We start from the raw sequence: 19,628 nt of genomic DNA on the forward strand, positions 1-19,628 counted from the left end.
AGATAGACACACACACACAAAATCTGCACGCAATATCTTAAATTAAAAAAAAAAGTTGTGGGCTCCCATGCAATTTTCTGCACCAGAGAGGGAAAGCCGAAGGCCGGGGGCCAATATTTCTAGCCTGGGAAGGGGTTAATACACATGGAGCTTCCCATGCTATGAATATCAGCCCGCAGCTGTATATTTAGCCTTTACTGGCTATTAAAATAGGGGGACCCCCCAAAACAATGACAAGGGGTCCCCCTGTAATTTGTAGCCAGAAAGGCTACACAGACAACTGCGGGCTGAGATTCATAGCCTAGAAAGGGGCCATGGTTATTGGCCCCCTGGCTAAAAATACCAGTCCCAGCCGCCCCAGAATTGGCGCATCTGTACTATGCGCCAATTCTGGCACTTATCCTCTGCCTTCCCACTGCCGTGTAGCGGTGACTTATGGAGTAAAAAGGGGTTAATGTCACTTTTGTATTGTAAGGTGACATCAAGCTGGCTTAGTAATGGAGAGACGTCAATAAGATACCTATCCATTATTAATCCTGTGGTTATTAATGGCTTAAAAATAAAAGACACAGCCAGAAAAATTAATGAAATAAAACACTACACATATTTTCATAATTTTTATTCCATTCCTAATCCAATCGAAGCCATCAATCACCTGCAAAAAAAGCAATTAATAAAACAAACACAAATACTCCCTGTTCCGACGCAGTCCATTTAATAATGAGTGTCTCATGACGATCTCCCCAATAGAGTGGTCACATCAGCAGATGTCACCGCTCTATAAGGCCTCCGATGACACACTGACCGGAGATAACCCTCCCGCAGTGTATCATCAGAGTTCACTTTACGGCACTACAGCCGTGAGAAAATTCTCACGCTGTAGTTCTGCAAGTGACAGATGAACTCAGGTGACCTGTCGGCGGCAGAGTGATACAGTGCGGAGGATTATCTCCTTCATTGTATCACCGGAGCCCCCTGGAGAGCGGACGCATCTGCTGATGTGACAGCTCTCCATGGGAGATCGTTGTGGGACAATTGTTATTAATTGGACTTCATCGGATACAGGGAGTATACTGTTTAATTATTATTTTTATTTTATTTGCAAATGATCGATGGCTTCGGGGATTAGGTGTATATGGTAAGTATGTACTATATGTGTGCTGTATGTGGATTTTTTTTTTAACAATCAACACATTAGCCGGATGATGGGACTACTTTCCCATCATTGGCTAATGATGTCACTGTAGCAGGCATAGCCGGATGGGACTAATAGTCCCATCAAACGATGCCTGCCTACACACGGACACACGCACACAGCCCTGCACACACCCGCACACAGGCACAGATTCACACAGACATTTTATTTTTTCAAAGGAGTATTTGACAGGTGTGTAAAATCGCAGCATTATCCAATGCAAGCCTATGGGTGCGAGAAAAATTCAGATGCCAAACAGACAATCAAACCAGCTTGTGACAGATACGCACACATTTTCATAATTTCAGACCATTGAGCAATTTAATTCAATGGGGAAAATCAGTGAGAAATGTAAAGCCATATGCATGTCATACAGATGCCATATGGATACAAGTGTGGGAGAAAATTGCATCATCACATTGCAAACTCATTACCCACAGATGACCATATGGAGAACACTTGTGCGACTCTCAGCAGGGAGACTCGACCGATTTTTCATTCGTTTATTCTCAAGCCAACCTAAAGTAAAGAAAATCACAGAATTAAACAGCATAGTTACATTTTGTTAAAGGTTCCAAGATTCCTAGCTTCTTTCTAAAGCACAGACCTAAAATAGTGTTTTGGTCTAAAATTAAAAATGTCATGTTCATTTTTTTATTGGTTAAAGGGAACCTGTCAGCAGATCAGCCCCCAACAAGCCCTGCATATCCAAAATACGCGTATACCTGTTATTATTTTCCCACGATGTTTGCTGATAGGCGTTGTTGGTCTTTGTCCAGGTCCTCCTCTATCCCCACAGTTACATTCTCATGTTTTGATTGATGTAGATGACGCATACACACAGTAAATATGCGTAGCTGAAGCACCTCCACATCAATCAAGGCAAGGAAGACATGATTGTGGGGATAGAAGAGGCGTTGGGCAAAGACCAGTTACATCTATCGGACCGAATCATGCTAATTAACCTACGGCGCGAAGGAATTATAAAAGCCATTTTTTGGATATGCTGGGGGAGTGGAGGCTTGACTGTGGTGAAAGACGTGAAAGGTGGTGGCTTTAGTTTATATTGGAAAAACCTGCTGAAAGGTTCTTTTTCATTTACTTCTGGGAAATTTTTGTTACAATTGGCCACTGTTTAAGTTTGTATAGCAGCTGTAACATGATTTTCTAAGCTCCAAATAAACTCATGTAACTTAAAATTAAATGCGAATGGGCAAAAAGCCCCTGTTTGTTATCTCTGCTATTGGTTACCTTAGTCAGTGACCACAGAGGAAATGTCATAATGTTGCAATGACAATCAGCTTAGAGAGCTTTTGAATAAAGAAAAACCAAGAACTGGCAAAGCTAAGGAGACCTATACAACACATCAAATGGAGTGTGAAAAAATGGGAAAATGCAGCAACTGCAAAAGTCATAAAACATCACATTTATTAGTAGATTAAACCATGAAAAGGAAAAATTTAAAAAACATTTAAGCGGTCGACGCGTTTCAATCTACAGTAGCTCTTAATCATGATTAAGAGCTAACGTAGCTCGAAACGTGTCAACCGTTATCATGTTTTTAAAATTTTTCCTTTTCGTCTTTTAATCTACTGATAAATGTAATGTTTTATGACTTTTGCGTTTGCTGGATTTTTCCATTTTTTTCACTGTTCATTTACTCAGGAAGCCAGCCCTAAGTCTCTGTGCACCGCACCCATATTCTAGTAAGCTCTCAACTCGGTGAGAAGATGGTTGCTCCATTATGTTTTTTACATCAAATGGAGTATTGGAGTAGGGTTACACAAGTACTCAGCTGGTAAAACTAAACAAGTCTGAAAGTCCATACAAAAAAATTAAGTGTTTAAGGGTACGTTCCAACGGTCAGTAAACATTGCGAGTTGGACGATGCATATACAGTATCCTCAAAGTCCAACCCACAGCAACCAGATGTTACAGCGTAGCTGATGGGATTTCTAGAAATCCCATGCCCACTATGCATTCATCGACGCCTGCGGCTCACCAGCGGGAGATGGACATGTGTCATGTCTTTCCAGACTGCAGCATGTCAATTTAGAAATTTCACCCATGCAATGTATTGGACGCGATGATTCTGCATGGTTCAATGAACGATTTGGACACAGTGGACATGTGCTGCGTCCAAAGTGCTGCCAATTACTGAACATGTGCACCCCGCTTAAAAAAAAAAAAGTTTACCTTCTTTATTATTCTTAAAAGGTAATTAAACAGGCAGGTTAGAAAAAAACAAGACACAACAAGTAATGGCTGTTTCCAATTATCTACTGGTCAGATGAAGTGTGGCCTTCCTTGTTCCAATTTGTTGACCTTATAAAAATACTTTATGGAATAATAAAGAAGATACGTTCTAGTTGGAGCTTGATGCTTCTATTCCTTTGAATGGATTTATAGAGCTTTTGCTTAGAGAGGTTAAATCATCCCTCAAGGCAATTTATGAGGAGGATGTCTCACTGTCACAATCATACCAGCTCAGACTTTGACTATGAAAACGTTGATTGTTGTGAATTCTGTGGCAGAGCTCCCTCTTGTGGTCACAAGTGGTACTTCGGCTGATTCTCTCTGTGAGCTTCCGTTGGTGGAGGAAAGTGGTACTGCGGCTTCTGAGTTTCCTTCCTCAGGTGATATGGTGAAGTCGTTAGGTGCTGCTCTATTTAACTCCACCTAGTGCTTTGATCCTGGCCTCCAGTCAATGTTCTAGTATTGCACCTGTCTCCTCCTGGATCGTTCCTGTGGCCTGCTGCTCTGCATAGCTAAGTTATTCTTTGCTATTTGTTTGCTGTTTTTTTCTGTCCAGCTTGTCTATTTGTTTTTTCCTGCTTGCTGGAAGCTCTGGGACGCAGAGGGTGTACCTCCGTGCCGTTAGTTCGGTACGGAGGGTCTTTTTGCCCCCTTTGCGTGGTTTTTTTAGGGTTTTGTGTTGACCGCAAAGTTACCTTTCCTATCCTCGCTCTGTTCAGAAAGTTGGGCCTCGCTTTGCTAAATCTATTTCATCTCTACGTTTGTCTTTTCATCTTAACTCACAGTCATTATATGTGGGGGCTGCCTTTTCCTTTGGGGATATTTCTCTGAGGCAAGGTAGGCTTATTTTCTATCTTCAGGCTAGCTAGTTTCTCAGGCCATGCCGAGTTGCATAGGGAGCCTTAGGCGCAATCCACGGCTGCCTTTAGTGTGGTTGGAGAGGATTAGGGATTGTGGTCAACAGAGTTCCCACGTCTCAGAGCTCGTTCTTGTTTTTTGGGTTATTGCCAGGTCACTGTATGTGCGCTGACCTCTATGTCCATTGTGGTACTGAATTACCTTTCATAACAGTACTGGAGGCCCAAAGTACTAATGATTCTCAATAGAGGGAAAAAAGAAGTTCTGAGACCATTTTTTTTTCTCTGCACTGTGTTTTGCCTTTTTTTTCCCCTAGACATTTGGGTAGTTCAGGACACAGGTGTGGACATGGATATTCAGGGTCTGTGCTCTTCATTGGATAATCTCGTTATAAATGTACAAAAGATTCAAGATTTGGTGGTTCAGAAGCCTATGTTAGAACCAAGAATTCCTATTCCTGATTTGTTTTATGGTGATAGAGCCAAGTTTGTGAATTTCAAAAATAATTGCAAACTGTTTCTGGCCTTGAAACCTCGCTCCTCTGGTGATCCAGTTCAACAAGTGAGAATTGTTATTTCTTTTTTGCGTGGCGATCCTCAGGACTGGGCATTTTCCCTTGCGCCAGGGGATCCTGCATTAAGTAATATTGATGCGTTTTTCCTGGCGCTCGGATTGCTGTACGATGAGCCTAATTCAGTGGATCAGGCAGAGAAGAATTTGCTGGCTCTGTGTCAGGGTCAGGATGAGATAGAGGTATATTGTCAGAAATTTAGAAAGTGGTCTGTACTCACTCAGTGGAATGAAGGTGCGCTCGCGGCTATTTTCAGAAGAGGTCTCTCTGAAGCCCTTAAGGATGTCATGGTGGGATTTCCTATGCCTGCTGGTCTGAATGAGTCTATGTCTTTGGCCATTCAGATCGGTCGACGCTTGCGCGAGCGTAAATCTGTGCACCATTTGGCGGTATTACCTGAGCTTAAACCTGAGCCTATGCAGTGCGATAGGACTTTGACCAGAGTTGAACGGCAAGAACACAGACGTCTGAATGGGTTGTGTTTCTACTGTGGTGATTCCACTCATGCTATCTCTGATTGTCCTAAGCGCACTAAGCAGTTCGCTAGGTCTGCCACCATTGGTACGGTACAGTCAAAATTTCTTCTGTCCGTTACCTTGATCTGTTCTTTGTCATCGTATTCTGTCATGGCATTTGTGGACTCAGGCGCTGCTCTGAATTTGATGGACTTGGAGTTTGCTGGGCGTTGTGGGTTTTTCTTGGAGCCCTTGCAGTGTCCTATTCCATTGAGAGGAATTGATGCTACGCCTTTGGCCAAGAATAAGCCTCAGTACTGGACCCAGCTGATCTTGTGCATGGCTCCTGCACATCAGGAGGTTATTCGCTTTCTGGTGTTGCATAATCTGCATGATGTGGTCGTGTTGGGGTTGCCATGGCTACAAGTCCATAATCCAGTATTAGATTGGAAATCCATGTCTGTGTCCAGCTGGGGTTGTCAGGGGGTACATGGTGATGTCCCATTTCTGACTATTTCGTCATCCACCCCTTCTGAGGTTCCTGAGTTCTTGTCTGATTACCGGGATTTATTTGATGAGCCCAAGTCCGATACCCTACCTCCGCATAGGGATTGTGATTGTGCTATCGATTTGATTCCTGGTAGTAAATTCCCAAAAGGTCGACTGTTTAATTTATCTGTGCCTGAGCACGACGCTATGCGGAGTTATGTAAAGGAGTCTTTGGAGAAGGGGCATATTCGCCCGTCATCGTCGCCATTAGGAGCAGGGTTCTTTTTTGTAGCCAAGAAGGATGGTTCGCTGAGACCTTGTATAGATTACCGCCTTCTAAATAAGATCACGGTTAAATTTCAGTACCCTTTGCCATTATTATCTGATTTGTTTGCTCGCATTAAGGGGGCTAGTTGGTTCACCAAGATAGATCTTCGTGGTGCGTATAATCTTGTGCGTATTAAGCGAGGCGATGAGTGGAAAACTGCATTTAATACGCCTGAGGGCCATTTTGAGTAACTAGTAATGCCATTCGGACTTGCCAATGCTCCATCAGTGTTTCAGTCCTTTATGCATGACATCTTCCGAGAGTACCTGGATAAATTCCTGATTGTGCACTTAGATGACATTTTGATCTTCTCGGATGATTGGGAATCTCATGTGAAGCAGGTCAGAACGGTGTTTCAGGTCCTGCGTGCTAATTCTTTGTTTGTGAAGGGATCAAAGTGTCTCTTTGGTGTCCAGAAGGTTTCATTTTTGGGGTTCATCTTTTCCCCTTCTACTATCGAGATGGACCCTGTTAAGGTCCAAGCCATCCATAATTGGACTCAGCCGACATCTCTGAAAAGTCTGCAAAAGTTCCTGGGCTTTGCTAATTTTTATCGTCGCTTCATCTGCAATTTTTCTAGTATTGCTAAACCATTGACCGATTTGACCAAGAAAGGTGCTGATGTGGTCAATTGGTCTTCTGCTGCGGTGGAAGCTTTTCAAGAGTTGAAGCGTCGTTTTTCTTCTGCCCCTGTGTTGTGTCAACCAGATGTTTCGCTTCCGTTCCAGGTCGAGGTTGATGCTTCTGAGATTGGAGCAGGGGCTGTTTTGTCGCAGAGAAGTTCGGATTGCTCGGTGATGAAACCATGCGCCTACTTTTCCAGGAAGTTTTCGCCTGCTGAGCGAAATTATGATGTGGGCAATCGAGAGTTGCTGGCCATGAAGTGGGCATTCGAGGAGTGGCGTCATTGGCTTGAAGAAGCTAAGCATCGCGTGGTGGTCTTGACTGATCATAAGAACTTGACTTATCTCGAGTCCGCCAAGCGGTTGAATCCTAGACAAGCTCGTTGGTCGTTGTTTTTTGCCCGTTTTGACTTTGTGATTTCATATCTTCCGGGCTCTAAAAATGTGAAGGCGGATGCTCTGTCTAGGAGTTTTGTGCCCGACTCTCCGGGTGTATCTGAGCCGGCGGGTATCCTCAAAGAGGGAGTAATTGTGTCTGCCATCTCCCCTGATTTGCGGTGGGTGCTGCAAAAATTTCAGGCTGATAAACCTGATCGTTGCCCAGCGGAGAAACTGTTTGTCCCTGATAGGTAGACGAATAAAGTTATCTCTGAGGTTCATTGTTCGGTGTTGGCTGGTCATCCTGGAATCTTTGGTACCAGAGAGTTAGTGGCTAGATCCTTTTGGTGGCCATCTCTGTCGCGGGATGTGTGTACTTTTGTGCAGTCCTGTGGGATTTGTGCTCGGGCTAAGCCCTGCTGTTCTCGTGCCAGTGGGTTGCTTTTGCCCTTGCCGGTCCCGAAGAGACCTTGGACACATATCTCTATGGATTTTATTTCAGATCTTCCCGTCTCTCAAAAGATGTCAGTCATTTGGGTGGTCTGTGATCGCTTCTCTAAGATGGTCCATTTGGTACCCTTGTCTAAATTGCCTTCCTCCTCTGATTTGGTGCCATTGTTTTTCCAGCATGTGGTTCGTTTACATGGCATTCCAGAGAATATCGTTTCTGACAGAGGTTCCCAGTTTGTTTCGAGGTTTTGGCGAGCCTTTTGTGGTAGGATGGGCATTGACTTGTCTTTTTCCTCGGCTTTCCATCCTCAGACTAATGGCCAGACCGAACGAACCAATCAGACCTTGGAAACATATCTGAGATGCTTTGTTTCTGCTGATCAGGATGACTGGGTGTCCTTTTTGCCTTTGGCTGAGTTCGCCCTTAATAATCGGGCCAGCTCGGCTACCTTGTTTTCACCGTTTTTCTGCAACTCTGGGTTCCATCCTCGTTTCTCTTCAGGGCAGGTTGAGTCTTCGGACTGTCCTGGTGTGGATACTGTGGTGGACAGGTTGCAGCAGATTTGGACTCATGTAGTGGACAATTTGACCTTGTCCCAGGAGAAGGCTCAACGTTTCGCTAATCGCAGACGCTGTGTGGGTCCCCGACTTCGGGTTGGGGACTTGGTTTGGTTATCTTCTCGTCATATTCCTATGAAGGTTTCCTCTCCTAAGTTTAAACCTCGTTTTATTGGTCCGTATAGGATTTCTGAGGTTCTTAATCCTGTGTCTTTTCGTCTGACCCTTCCAGATTCTTTTTCCATACATAACGTATTCCATAGGTCATTGTTGCGGAGATACGTAGCACCCGTGGTTCCATCTGTTGATCCTCCTGCCCCGGTTTTGGTGGAGGGGGAATTGGAGTATATCGTGGAGAAGATTTTGGATTCTCGTGTTTCTAGACGGAAACTCCAGTATCTGGTTGAGTGGAAGGGTTATGCTCAGGAAGATAATTCCTGGGTCTTTGCCTCTGATGTCCATGCTCCCGATCTTGTTCGTGCCTTTCATATGGCTCATCCTGGTCGTCCTGGGAGCTCTGGTGAGGGTTCGGTGACCCCTCCTCAAGGGGGGGTACTGTTGTGAATTCTGTGGCAGAGCTCCCTCTTGTGGTCACAAGTGGTACTTCGGCTGATTCTCTCTCTGAGCTTCCGTTGGTGGAGGAAAGTGGTACTGCGGCTTCTGAGTTTCCTTCCTCAGGTGATATGGTGAAGTCGTTAGGTGCTGCTCTATTTAACTCCACCTAGTGCTTTGATCCTGGCCTCCAGTCAATGTTCTAGTATTGCACCTGTCTCCTCCTGGATCGTTCCTGTGGCCTGCTGCTCTGCATAGCTAAGTGATTCTTTGCTATTTGTTTGCTGTTTTTTTCTGTCCAGCTTGTCTATTTGTTTTTTCCTGCTTGCTGGAAGCTCTGGGATGCAGAGGGTGTACCTCCGTGCCGTTAGTTCGGTACGGAGGGTCTTTTTGCGCCCTTTGCGTGGTTTTTGTAGGGTTTTGTGTTGACCGCAAAGTTACCTTTCCTATCCTCGCTCTGTTCAGAAAGTTGGGCCTCGCTTTGCTAAATCTATTTCATCTCTACGTTTGTCTTTTCATCTTAACTCACAGTCATTATATGTGGGGGCTGCCTTTTCCTTTGGGGATATTTCTCTGAGGCAAGGTAGGCTTATTTTTTATCTTCAGGCTAGCTAGTTTCTCAGGCCGTGCCGAGTTGCATAGGGAGCGTTAGGCGCAATCCACGGCTGCCTTTAGTGTGGTTGGAGAGGATTAGGGATTGCGGTCAACAGAGTTCCCACGTCTCAGAGCTCGATCTTGTTTTTTGGGTTATTGCCAGGTCACTGTATGTGCGCTGACCTCTATGTCCATTGTGGTACTGAATTACCTTTCATAACAGTTGATGACAGGTTACACCCTATCTCAAATTATTTTTTCAATGTTTCTGAAATTATTTTTTCTATAATTTTTATAATGTTTTTATTTTTCCCAAATTAACATATTTATCACATAGTTTTAAACAAAAATGTATATCATATATTTTACAGTTCCAAGAGTGTATAGAATACAGCAGGACACGAAACAAACTGTGAAGGAAGGAGAAAATTTAACTATAAAATGTTTATATGACAAGACACACCTGGTGACCTACAAGAAGTACTTGTGCCAACAAGTATCAAGTACCCAATGCAATATGTTGGCAGACACCAAAGGTTTCCTATTGGAAAAATACAGTGAAAGGATACAGATTGTCGATGACAATTCAGGGACTGTATCATTTACAATAAAGACCATTCTATTTGAAGATACTGGAAAATATACATGTGGGATTGAGGTACAAAAATTGCATTCACTGGCTTCTTTTGAGATCATCGTTGAGCTTGGTGAGTTAACCTCATTTCTATTGTTTTCTGATTTAGAATTATTATGTTGTGTACATGATTTTCCTCTCCGATTTCTCTGATGCCCTCCTATAGCATGGCTCAATTTTTAATAAAATGCTCACCAAGGTCTGCAGCATTAGTATTGTTTTATACAGAGCGTGGATACCAGAAGTGAGAGGGGTCAATTCAACTGAATGTAAGAGAACGTGCTAGTGAAGCATGTACTAGTATGACGCACATTGCAGACAAGACTTATCCATTGTGGTGGATGGCACAAAACATGTGTGTCCATTCATGATGTACAGTACACCGAGCTGCATGTGACTAACCCATTAATCAGCATGTTCATCTGAATGTAGTCTTGAGTTGGAATTACGCATGTAGTATTTTAATGCCTTTTTAAAAATAAAACAAAGGCCAGAAGATGAACCAATTTTTAAACCACTACTGTACTTGACTCAAAAACTGCTAAAAAATGATACAAAATGACCGTTTAGACCAAGCAAAGGCACTTGGTGCACCCTTGACATAGCTGAGCAGATCGCTGCACTTTTCCACCTACTTGCTTTGCATCTGTCTACGCCTCGCTTCTTTCTTGACAGCTTTGCCTTTACAGGAAGGCAGAGATAGATGGAAAGCAGGTAGGTGAGAGGATGCATTAAACTATGTGGCCACATCAAGAGTCCACCGTGCGCCTGTTCTTGCTTTGAATTCATTTTATGTTGATAGGCGCCATTTAAAAACTGCATGTATGCTTATAAAATGTAAGAGGACCTACACCCAGGAGAGTAGCCATTTTTGCTCTTATTTTATTCTTCCTGCTCCACTTACTAATCATTTCTGGGTTGTTGGTTTTTGTTAATCTACCATATGGTTATAAGGATATGGCCTTTTTATTTAGTGCTATTTTTTATGGTATTATAAGGGGGTGTATCTTTAGGCTGCTCTGCGTTACTACACTGCTAGCAATGGCCCTTTGGTAAACACCATAACAATTAGCGCTAAATAAAATGGACCAGATCTCTCGAACTGTATGGTGGATTAAAAAAAGAAAAAAACCCGAAAGGAACAAAAAAAAACCCTAAATGCTCAAGAGAGCAGCAGGCACAAAATAAGTGCAGAAACTAACCACTTTTTATTCTGGCCATGCACAAAAGGGATACGTCCAGTATTCCGCCAATTCTGTTAGATTGCTTGCACAGATGTACCAACCATGCACCTGCCAGAATTAACGGACCGATCACACACTGGTGGAGTTTGCTTGGGCAAAGTGGCAAATGGTCATAGCATACACATCTAGAGTTAGCTGACCAGAGGCACAGTTTGCTAAGTTGACATATGAAATTTTCGGCAGACAGAAGTTTACTGTGTAGCTGCAAATGAAGAATTTAATTTTCTGCAGCACTGGTGTGTCCCAGTACATTTTGTTAGCCATATTTCAAATGGACACCATATCGCATAGGCATGGCCTCACAAAGGCAAGCATGTCTCCTCTGGAAATCTTAAGTAATGTTTTAGCTGTTAAGTAGCCTTGTACCTATGAAGAGGAATGTCTTAAAGATCACAAGCAAGTTATTTTAATTATTTTTTTATTAAAAGGCTTGTACATGTACGTCAGGGTCTTCTTTTTGTGATACCGTTTGCTCTAGTAATTAATCGAATTGCATAGCTTAAAAGTTTACTACAACTTCTCTACCATGAAAGACTATATCAGAATTTATCTCAATGTTGACCGTAAAACTAGTTTTGAAATCCTTTATATTGTTAAAATTCAGCAAAAATGCATTTCCTGTAAAATAAGTTATTTAAAAATACAGTTGTTAGAAATTGTCATTTACACTAGAATGTAAAACTGAATTAACCATAATCATTTTTTTGTAGAATTACTGAGATCGGTAGAAGTTTATCAGAGTTCTTAAAGGGAACCTGTCAGCAGGATTGTGCACAGTAACCTACAGACAGTGTCAGGTCGGCGCCGTTATATATATGGATTTCATCAACTAAGGTATCATTTTATTCAGTATACTGGCACAGACTTGACACTGTCTGTAGGTTTCTGTGTACAATCCTGCTGACAGGTTCCCTTTAACACATAAATCGTCATATCAGATTTGAAAAAATAAAGCTTTATCAGGAATGTCAAAACTGTGGTGTGAAGGGGTTAATCTGTTACTTGTGAAATCAACAGGAAATCTGAGCTGAATGACTTTACAGTGTATGTGAGACTAAAACTCTCCAACAACTTTGACATCTAAAAGAACCTAAATAGCAGCCAGGCAACGATAGTGACCAAAATAGGAAACCACATTGAGCCGTATTTTCACTTATAGTGTGCACACTAGGGTTGAGCGAAACGGGTTGTTCATTTTCGAAAGTCGCCGACTTTTGGCAAAGTCGGGTTTCATGAAACCCGACCCGACCCCTGTGCGGGGTCGGCCATGCGGTACGCGACTTTCGCGCCAAAGTCGCATTTCAGTGACGCAAAAAGCGCCATTTCTCAGCCAATGAAGGTGAACGCAGAGTGTGGGCAGCGTGATGACATAGGTCCTGGTCCCCACCATCTTAGAGAAGGGCATTGCAGTGATTGGCTTGCTGTCTGCGGCGTCACAGGGGCTATAAAGGGGCGTTCCCGCCGACCGCCATGTTACTGCTGCTGATCTGAGCTTAGGGAGAGGTTGCTGCCGCTTCGTCAGAAGCAGGGATAGCGTTAGGCAGGGTCCATTAACCCCCAAACCGCTTGTGCTGTAGCGATTTCCACTGTCCAACACCACCTTCGGTGTGCAGGGATAGTGGAAGCTACATTTTTTTTTTTTTCTCAGCGCTGTAGCTCATTGGGCTGCCCTAGAAGGCTCCCTGATAGCTGCATTGCTGTGTGTACGCCGCTGTGCAAACCAACTGCTTTTTTCAAAGCACAAATCCTCTTGTTCCTTCCTTTCTGCACAGCTATCTTTTTTGTTTGTCCACACTTTTTATTTAATTTGTGCATCAGTCCACTCCTTATTGCTGCCTGCCATACCTGGCTGAGATTACTGCAGGGAGATAGTAATTGTTGGACACTCCCTGTTTTTTTTTTTTTTTTTTGTGGGAGATTAAGATTGGCATTTCTGCTAGAGTGCCATCCCTGTGTGTGCCATCTCTCACTCAGTGGGCCATAGAAAGCCTATTTTTTTTTTTTTTGGTTGATTTGGGTTCTAAATTCTACCTGAAAAAATCACTAAATCAATCAGTGGGAGATAAATATTGGCCTCTGGGCTTGTGTGCCACTCCTGACTCCTGTGTGTGCCATCTCTCACTCAGTGGGCCATAGAAAGCCTATTTTTTTTTTTTTTGGTTGATTTGGGTTCTAAATTCTACCTGAAAAAATCATTTTATTTTATTTGGTTTCTAAATTCTTCCTGAAAAAATCATTTTATTTTATTTTGTTTCTAAAGTCTCCCTGAAAAAAAAAAAAAAAATCAGTGGGAGATTAATATTGCCCTTTCTGCTTGTGTGCCAGTCTTGACTCCTGGGTGTGCCATCTCTCTCTCTCAAATAGTGGGCCATAGAAAGCCTATTCATTTTTTTGGTTGATTTGGGTTCGAAATTCTACCTGAAAAAATCAATAAATCAATCAGTGGGAGATAAATATTGGCCTCTGGGCTTGTGTGCCACTCCTGACTCCTGTGTGTGCCATCTCTCACTCAGTGGGCCATAGAAAGCCTATTTTATTTTTTTTTTTTGGTTGATTTGGTTTCTAAATTCTTCCTGAAAAAAATCATTTTATTTTATTTTGTTTCTAAAGTCTCCCTGAAAAAAAAAAAAAAAAATATCAGTGGGAGATTAATATTGCCCTTTCTGCTTGTGTGCCGGTCTTGACTCCTGTGTGTGCCATCTCTCACTCAGTGGGCCATAGAAAGCCTATTTATTTTTTGGGTTGATTTGGTTTCTAAATTCTCCCTGAAAAAATCATTTTATTTTATTTGGTTTCTAAATTCTTCCTGAAAAAATCATTTTATTTTATTTTGTTTCTACAGTCTCCCTGAAAAAAAAAAAAAAAAAAAATGGGAGATTAATATTGACATTTGTGCTTGAGTGACAGTCCTGCGTGTGTGTGTTAGGTCTCAAGTTCCCACTTCTGCACAGGGGGAATCTCGGGCCGTCTCCGCTGCGGTCTCCCATTCCTATCCAGCCGCAGTGGAGTCTGCTCAGCAGGGACGTCGGTCCCAGCGTCTTGCTCGGTCTCGCTCTGTACAGAGAGTTACTGCTGCTTCTTCAGCTCCTGCCATTAAAGTCAGTGCTGGTCAGCAGCGAGCGGACTTCTCTGGGACTAAGTCCTTATTTGCGCACACTGAGCATGCCCAGGGCAAGATCTCCCGTTGGAGATCGAGGGTCATGTGCTCAGGCTCTGCAGCGCATTCCATTGGTCCTTTTGGCAGGTCTTGGAAGGGCAAAGTTTCTGTGGCCACTTCCTGTCCTGCAACTATATAAACTGCGCATGACCGCACGGCCATGCGCTAGTGTACAATTATTATGTGTGTGTGTAGATGGATGTATGTCGATGGATGAAAGCTACTAAATATCCCTCCCTAGAGTTGTTGATTGCTCGCGGATGATGGTAGCTCTCTAGCGCCCGACTATCCATCTGTATGTTACACACATCACAGCGTCCTTTAGCTGTGCCTGCCAGTACGGCGCCATGCGCTTGCCTTGCGCTTTCCATACCCAAGCCTGGGTGGTTAGTGGCGTCCGTCAGTGCGGCATCGCACGCACTCTTGTGCTCATATATTACTAATAAGGTTCTTTTCACACCCAGTTGCGGTGTTGTGCCAGCAAGGGTCTAATTGGACTTCAATCCCTTTTGGGGTTAAGTTCGCTGACTACTTGCTCGCGCTCTATGTGCGGTACCGCGGTCCTGTGACTTAACAGGATCGCTTTATTCACGTTGGGTGAGGTTTAACCCACGTGTTTATACTTTTAAGTACCGCCATATAGTCTGTCATTTACTAGCAGCGGGTTTCGCCTGCACGGTGGACCCCGGACTGCGAACGCATCTATATCATCTTTCCTGGTGCCTTCCGCCAGTCCTAACATTACACTAGCACCAGGGTCTGGCTAGTGATGACAGACAAACAGCAATCCTTCCGGTATATCCAGCAGCTGGAGGGTAGGTTGGCGGCTCTCGAGAGCGCAACCTCAGCTGTGGATGTTACCGCAGTTGCTGTACAGGCTGCCAGCGTGGCTGCAGCAACTTTGTCCATTGCTACCCCTGTTCCGACATTTTCTCGCCTCCCGCTGCCAGAAAAATTTTCTGGTGATAGCAAATTTTGTAGGGGATTTGTGAGTCAGTGCTCTATTCATCTTGAGCTCCTGGCTGCACGCTTCCCCACAGAGCGGGCTAAGGTGGGATTTATTGTATCTCTATTGTCGGACAGGGCGTTGGAATGGGCTACGCCGCTGTGGGAGCGTGGCGATCATGTGGTGCAGAGTGCTCCGCTGTTTTTAAACACTCTGAAACAGGTCTTTTTAGGACCTCAAGTCACCCATGATACTGCGCTCCAACTGCTGGCATTAACTCAGGGTGAGTCCTTGGTCAGTCATTTTGCCGTCCAATTCCGCACTTTAGCATCTGAGCTGGAATGGTCGGATAAAGCTCTTATCCCCATATTTTGGAGGGGCTTGGCTGATCACGTAAAGGACGCTCTGGCCACTAGGGAGATTCCTGCCACACTGGAGGAGTTAATAACAGTCTCCACTCGAATTGATCTCCGTTTTAACGAACGGAGGTTAGAGCGAGCCCAGTGTAGGCAGAGGTTTCGGCTGGCTCCTACTTTCGCCAACCCTCTGGAATCTCCGGTCCTGGTTCCTGAGTCACATGAGGCCAGAGAAGTGTCACAAGCGGGATCTAAGTCCCGGACCGCTTGTGCACTCAGGGTCTGTCATGTTTGCCAGCAGTCAGGACATCTAGCCACCAGATGTCCTCAGCGGTCGAGGAAACGTCAGCGTCTAGTGGTCGTAGGTGGAGGTACACTAGACACGGCGACGTTTGCCTCTAAATTGTCCTTTAAGGGGACAATTACTATAGGCTCATTCTCCCACTCGGTAGAGCTCTGCATGGATTCTGGGGCGGAGGGCAATTTTATGTCTTCTGCCTTCGCCCAACGTCACGCAATACCCCTGGTTATGCTAGCTCAACCTGTAACGGTACGAGTGGTGAATGGGTCGACACTGCCCTCACAGATAACACACCAGACCATCCCTTTTACTCTGTCCATGTCGCCATCTCATCAGGAGATTATTTCTCTGCTCGTCATTCCAGAAGGAATTGATGAGGTCCTGTTGGGAATACCTTGGCTACGGTACCACTCTCCTCATATCGAGTGGTCCTCAGGCAGAATAATGGGATGGGGTGAATCTTGTGGGGGTAGGTGTCAGAGGGAGTGCGTTCAGGTTGCTACAACAGAGGTACCCGCAGATCTATCCTCTCTCCCCAAGCAGTATTGGTCTTATGCAGACGTGTTCTCCAAAAAGGCGGCGGAGACCCTTCCGCCCCATCGCCCCTATGATTGTCCTATTGACCTCTTGCCTGGTGCTGAGCCTCCTCGGGGTAGAGTCTATCCGCTATCTCTCCCGGAGACGGAGGCAATGTCACAGTACATCCAGGAAAATCTGGCAAGAGGGTTCATCAGGAAGTCAGTGTCACCTGCTGGGGCAGGATTCTTCTTCGTGCAGAAGAAGAATGGGGAATTGCGTCCATGCATAGACTACAGGGGTCTTAACGCCATCACCGTTAAGAATAAGTACCCTTTGCCTTTGATATCCGAGCTATTCGATAGGCTTCGGGGAGCAAGGGTATTTACTAAATTAGATCTGCGGGGTGCTTACAACCTGATTCGCATCTGTGAGGGGGACGAATGGAAGACGGCGTTTAACACCAGGGATGGGCACTATGAATATCTGGTGATGCCCTTCGGGCTCTGTAATGCCCCAGCCGTTTTCCAAGACTTTGTGAACGATATCTTCCGGGATATGCTTTCCACCTTGGTCGTAGTCTATCTGGATGATATTCTCATCTACTCTCCAGACGGAGAGATGTTAGCAAAGTCTTCGACCTCCTACGGGCAAACTCCCTCTATGCCAAGTTGGAGAAGTGTATGTTTGAGCAGGAGTCCTTACCTTTCCTAGGCTACATCATCTCAGCCCAGGGATTGGCTATGGATCCTGCCAAACTACAGGCTGTGATGGACTGGCAGGAACCCCATTCTCTTAAAGCGGTGCAGCGCTTTATGGGATTCATCAATTATTATCGCCAGTTCATCCCGCATTTCTCAACTTTGGTAGCTCCCTTGGTTGCCCTCACCAAGAAGGGGGCGAATCCCAAATTGTGGTCTGAGGAGGTCTCCAAGGCCTTTATCTCTATAAAGTCACACTTCGCTAGGGCTCCCATTCTACATCGCCCCGATGTTGATAAGCCATTTATCATGGAGGTGGATGCCTCTTCTGTTGGTGCTGGAGCAGTCCTCTTCCAAAAGGATGCTCAAGGTCGGAAGCATCCTTGCTTCTTTTTCTCCAAGACCTTCGCACCAGCAGAGAGGAATTATTCCATCGGGGACAGGGAGTTGCTAGCCATGAAGTTGGCTTTCTCGGAGTGGAGACATCTCTTGGAGAGAGCACGTTTTCCCTTCCAAGTCTTCACAGACCATAAAAATTTGGTGTACCTGCAGACAGCTCAGCGGTTGAATTCTCGCCAGGCCAGATGGTCCTTGTTCTTCTCCCGGTTTCATTTCACCCTCCATTTTCTTTCTGGGGAGAAGAACATTCGGGCCGACGCTCTCTCTCGCTCCGTTGTGTCATCTGCGGAGGAGGAGGAGGAGCCTCGGCTTATTGTCCCCTCCGAGAGCTTGAGAACTGTGGCTCCGGTTTCGCTGGAGTCTGTGCCCCCGGGCAAGACTTTTGTTCCATCCAGTTTGCGACCGGAGGTTCTTTCTTGGGCGCACTCGTCCAGGGTGGGTGGACATTTTGGTACTAAAAGGACATCTGAGTTGCTGGCGAGGACATACTGGTGGCCGCATATGGCCCGTGATGTCGCGGAGTATGTTCGGGCGTGTGTCTCTTGCGCCAGGAACAAGACTCCTCGGCAACGGCCAGCTGGTTTGCTTTATCCTCTGCCCGTGGCGGACAGGCCCTGGGAGATGGTTGGGATGGACTTTGTGGTGGGCTTGCCCAAGTCTCGTAACTGCACCATTATCTGGGTGATCACCGACCATTTTTCCAAAATGGTGCATTTGGTGCCTCTTCCACGGCTACCATCTGCACGGGCGTTGGCTGTCTTGTTTATCAAGCATATCTTTCGCCTACACGGTATGCCAGACAAAATTGTTAGTGACCGGGGTCCCCAGTTTGCGTCTCGATTCTGGAGAGAGCTTTGTCGTCTACTCAGTATTGAGTTAAATCTCTCTTCGGCATATCATCCAGAGACGAATGGGTTGGTTGAAAGGGCCAACCAGACCTTGGTCACATATCTGCGACATTTTGTTTCTGCCAGGCAGGATGACTGGGCATCCTTGCTACCGTGGGCAGAGTTTGCACTTAACAATGCCGTAGCCGACTCCACCGGTCAGACTCCATTCCTCTTAAATTACGGCCAGCATCCGCGTGTTCCTGTGCCCATGCCTGTGTCTTCCGCTGACTCCAGGGTGGCAGACTGGGCTGTGGAGGCACGGGACATTTGGGACCGCACTCAGGATGCCATTCAGGCCTCCAAGGAGAGAATGAGGTCCTCCGCCGATGTTCATCAGCGCCCCGCTCCGACCTTTGCCCCTGGCGACTTGGTGTGGCTCTCCGCCCGTAACATCAGGCTGCGAGTTGAGTCCACTAAGTTTGCTCCTCGCTACTTGGGTCCCTTCAAGGTTCTCGAACAGGTTAATCCCGTGGTCTACCGTCTGGCTCTTCCTCCACGCTTGGGTATCACCGACACTTTTCACGTGTCCCTCTTGAAACCCGTATACATGTCCCGGTTTTCCGAGTCATCTGCCGGGACATCGGGTTCGTCTACGGACGATTATGAGGTGAACGCTATTTTGGGGTGCAAGGTGGTATGCGGCAAAAAGTTCTATTTGGTGGATTGGAAGGGTTATGGCCCAGAGGACAGGTCGTGGGAACCTGCTGAAAACATTCGGGCCCCACAGCTCATTGCTGCCTTCGAGCGTAGCGAGGCCCAAGGAGGGGGGGCCATGTTAGGTCTCGAGTTCCCACTTTTGCACAGGGGGAATCTCGGGTCGTCTCCGCTGCGGTCTCCCATTTCTATCCAGCCGCAGTGGAGTCTGCTCAGCAGGGACGTCGGTCCCAGCGTCTTGCTCGGTCTCACTCTGTACAGAGAGTTACTGCTGCTTCTTCAGCTCCTGCCATTAAAGTCAGTGCTGGTCAGCAGCGAGCGGACTTCTCTGGGACTAAGTCCTTATTTGCGCACACTGAGCATGCCCAGGGCAAGATCTCCCGTTGGAGATCGAGAGTCATGTGCTCAGGCTCTGCAGCGCATTCCATTGGTCCTTTTGGCAGGTCTTGGAAGGGCAAAGTTTCTGTGGCCACTTCCTGTCCTGCAACTATATAAACTGCGCATGACCGCACGGCCATGTGCT

The 19,628-nt window shown here is 45.5% G+C and overlaps 1 protein-coding gene across 1 annotated transcript in view; it reads left to right on the forward strand.

The window, feature by feature from the left end:
• Nucleotides 1-19,628, forward strand: part of LOC138671999 (polymeric immunoglobulin receptor-like) — a 128,026-nt gene that overhangs the window by 32,228 nt on the left and 76,170 nt on the right. The window contains exon 3 of the mRNA XM_069760087.1: nt 9,679-10,014. Within this exon, the coding sequence (XP_069616188.1) occupies nt 9,679-10,014 (336 nt within the window). The remainder of the gene's footprint in view (nt 1-9,678; nt 10,015-19,628) is intronic.

Source organism: Ranitomeya imitator, chromosome 3 (genome assembly GCF_032444005.1).
Source record: "Ranitomeya imitator isolate aRanImi1 chromosome 3, aRanImi1.pri, whole genome shotgun sequence".
In the NCBI taxonomy this organism is placed as follows: domain Eukaryota; kingdom Metazoa; phylum Chordata; class Amphibia; order Anura; family Dendrobatidae; genus Ranitomeya; species Ranitomeya imitator.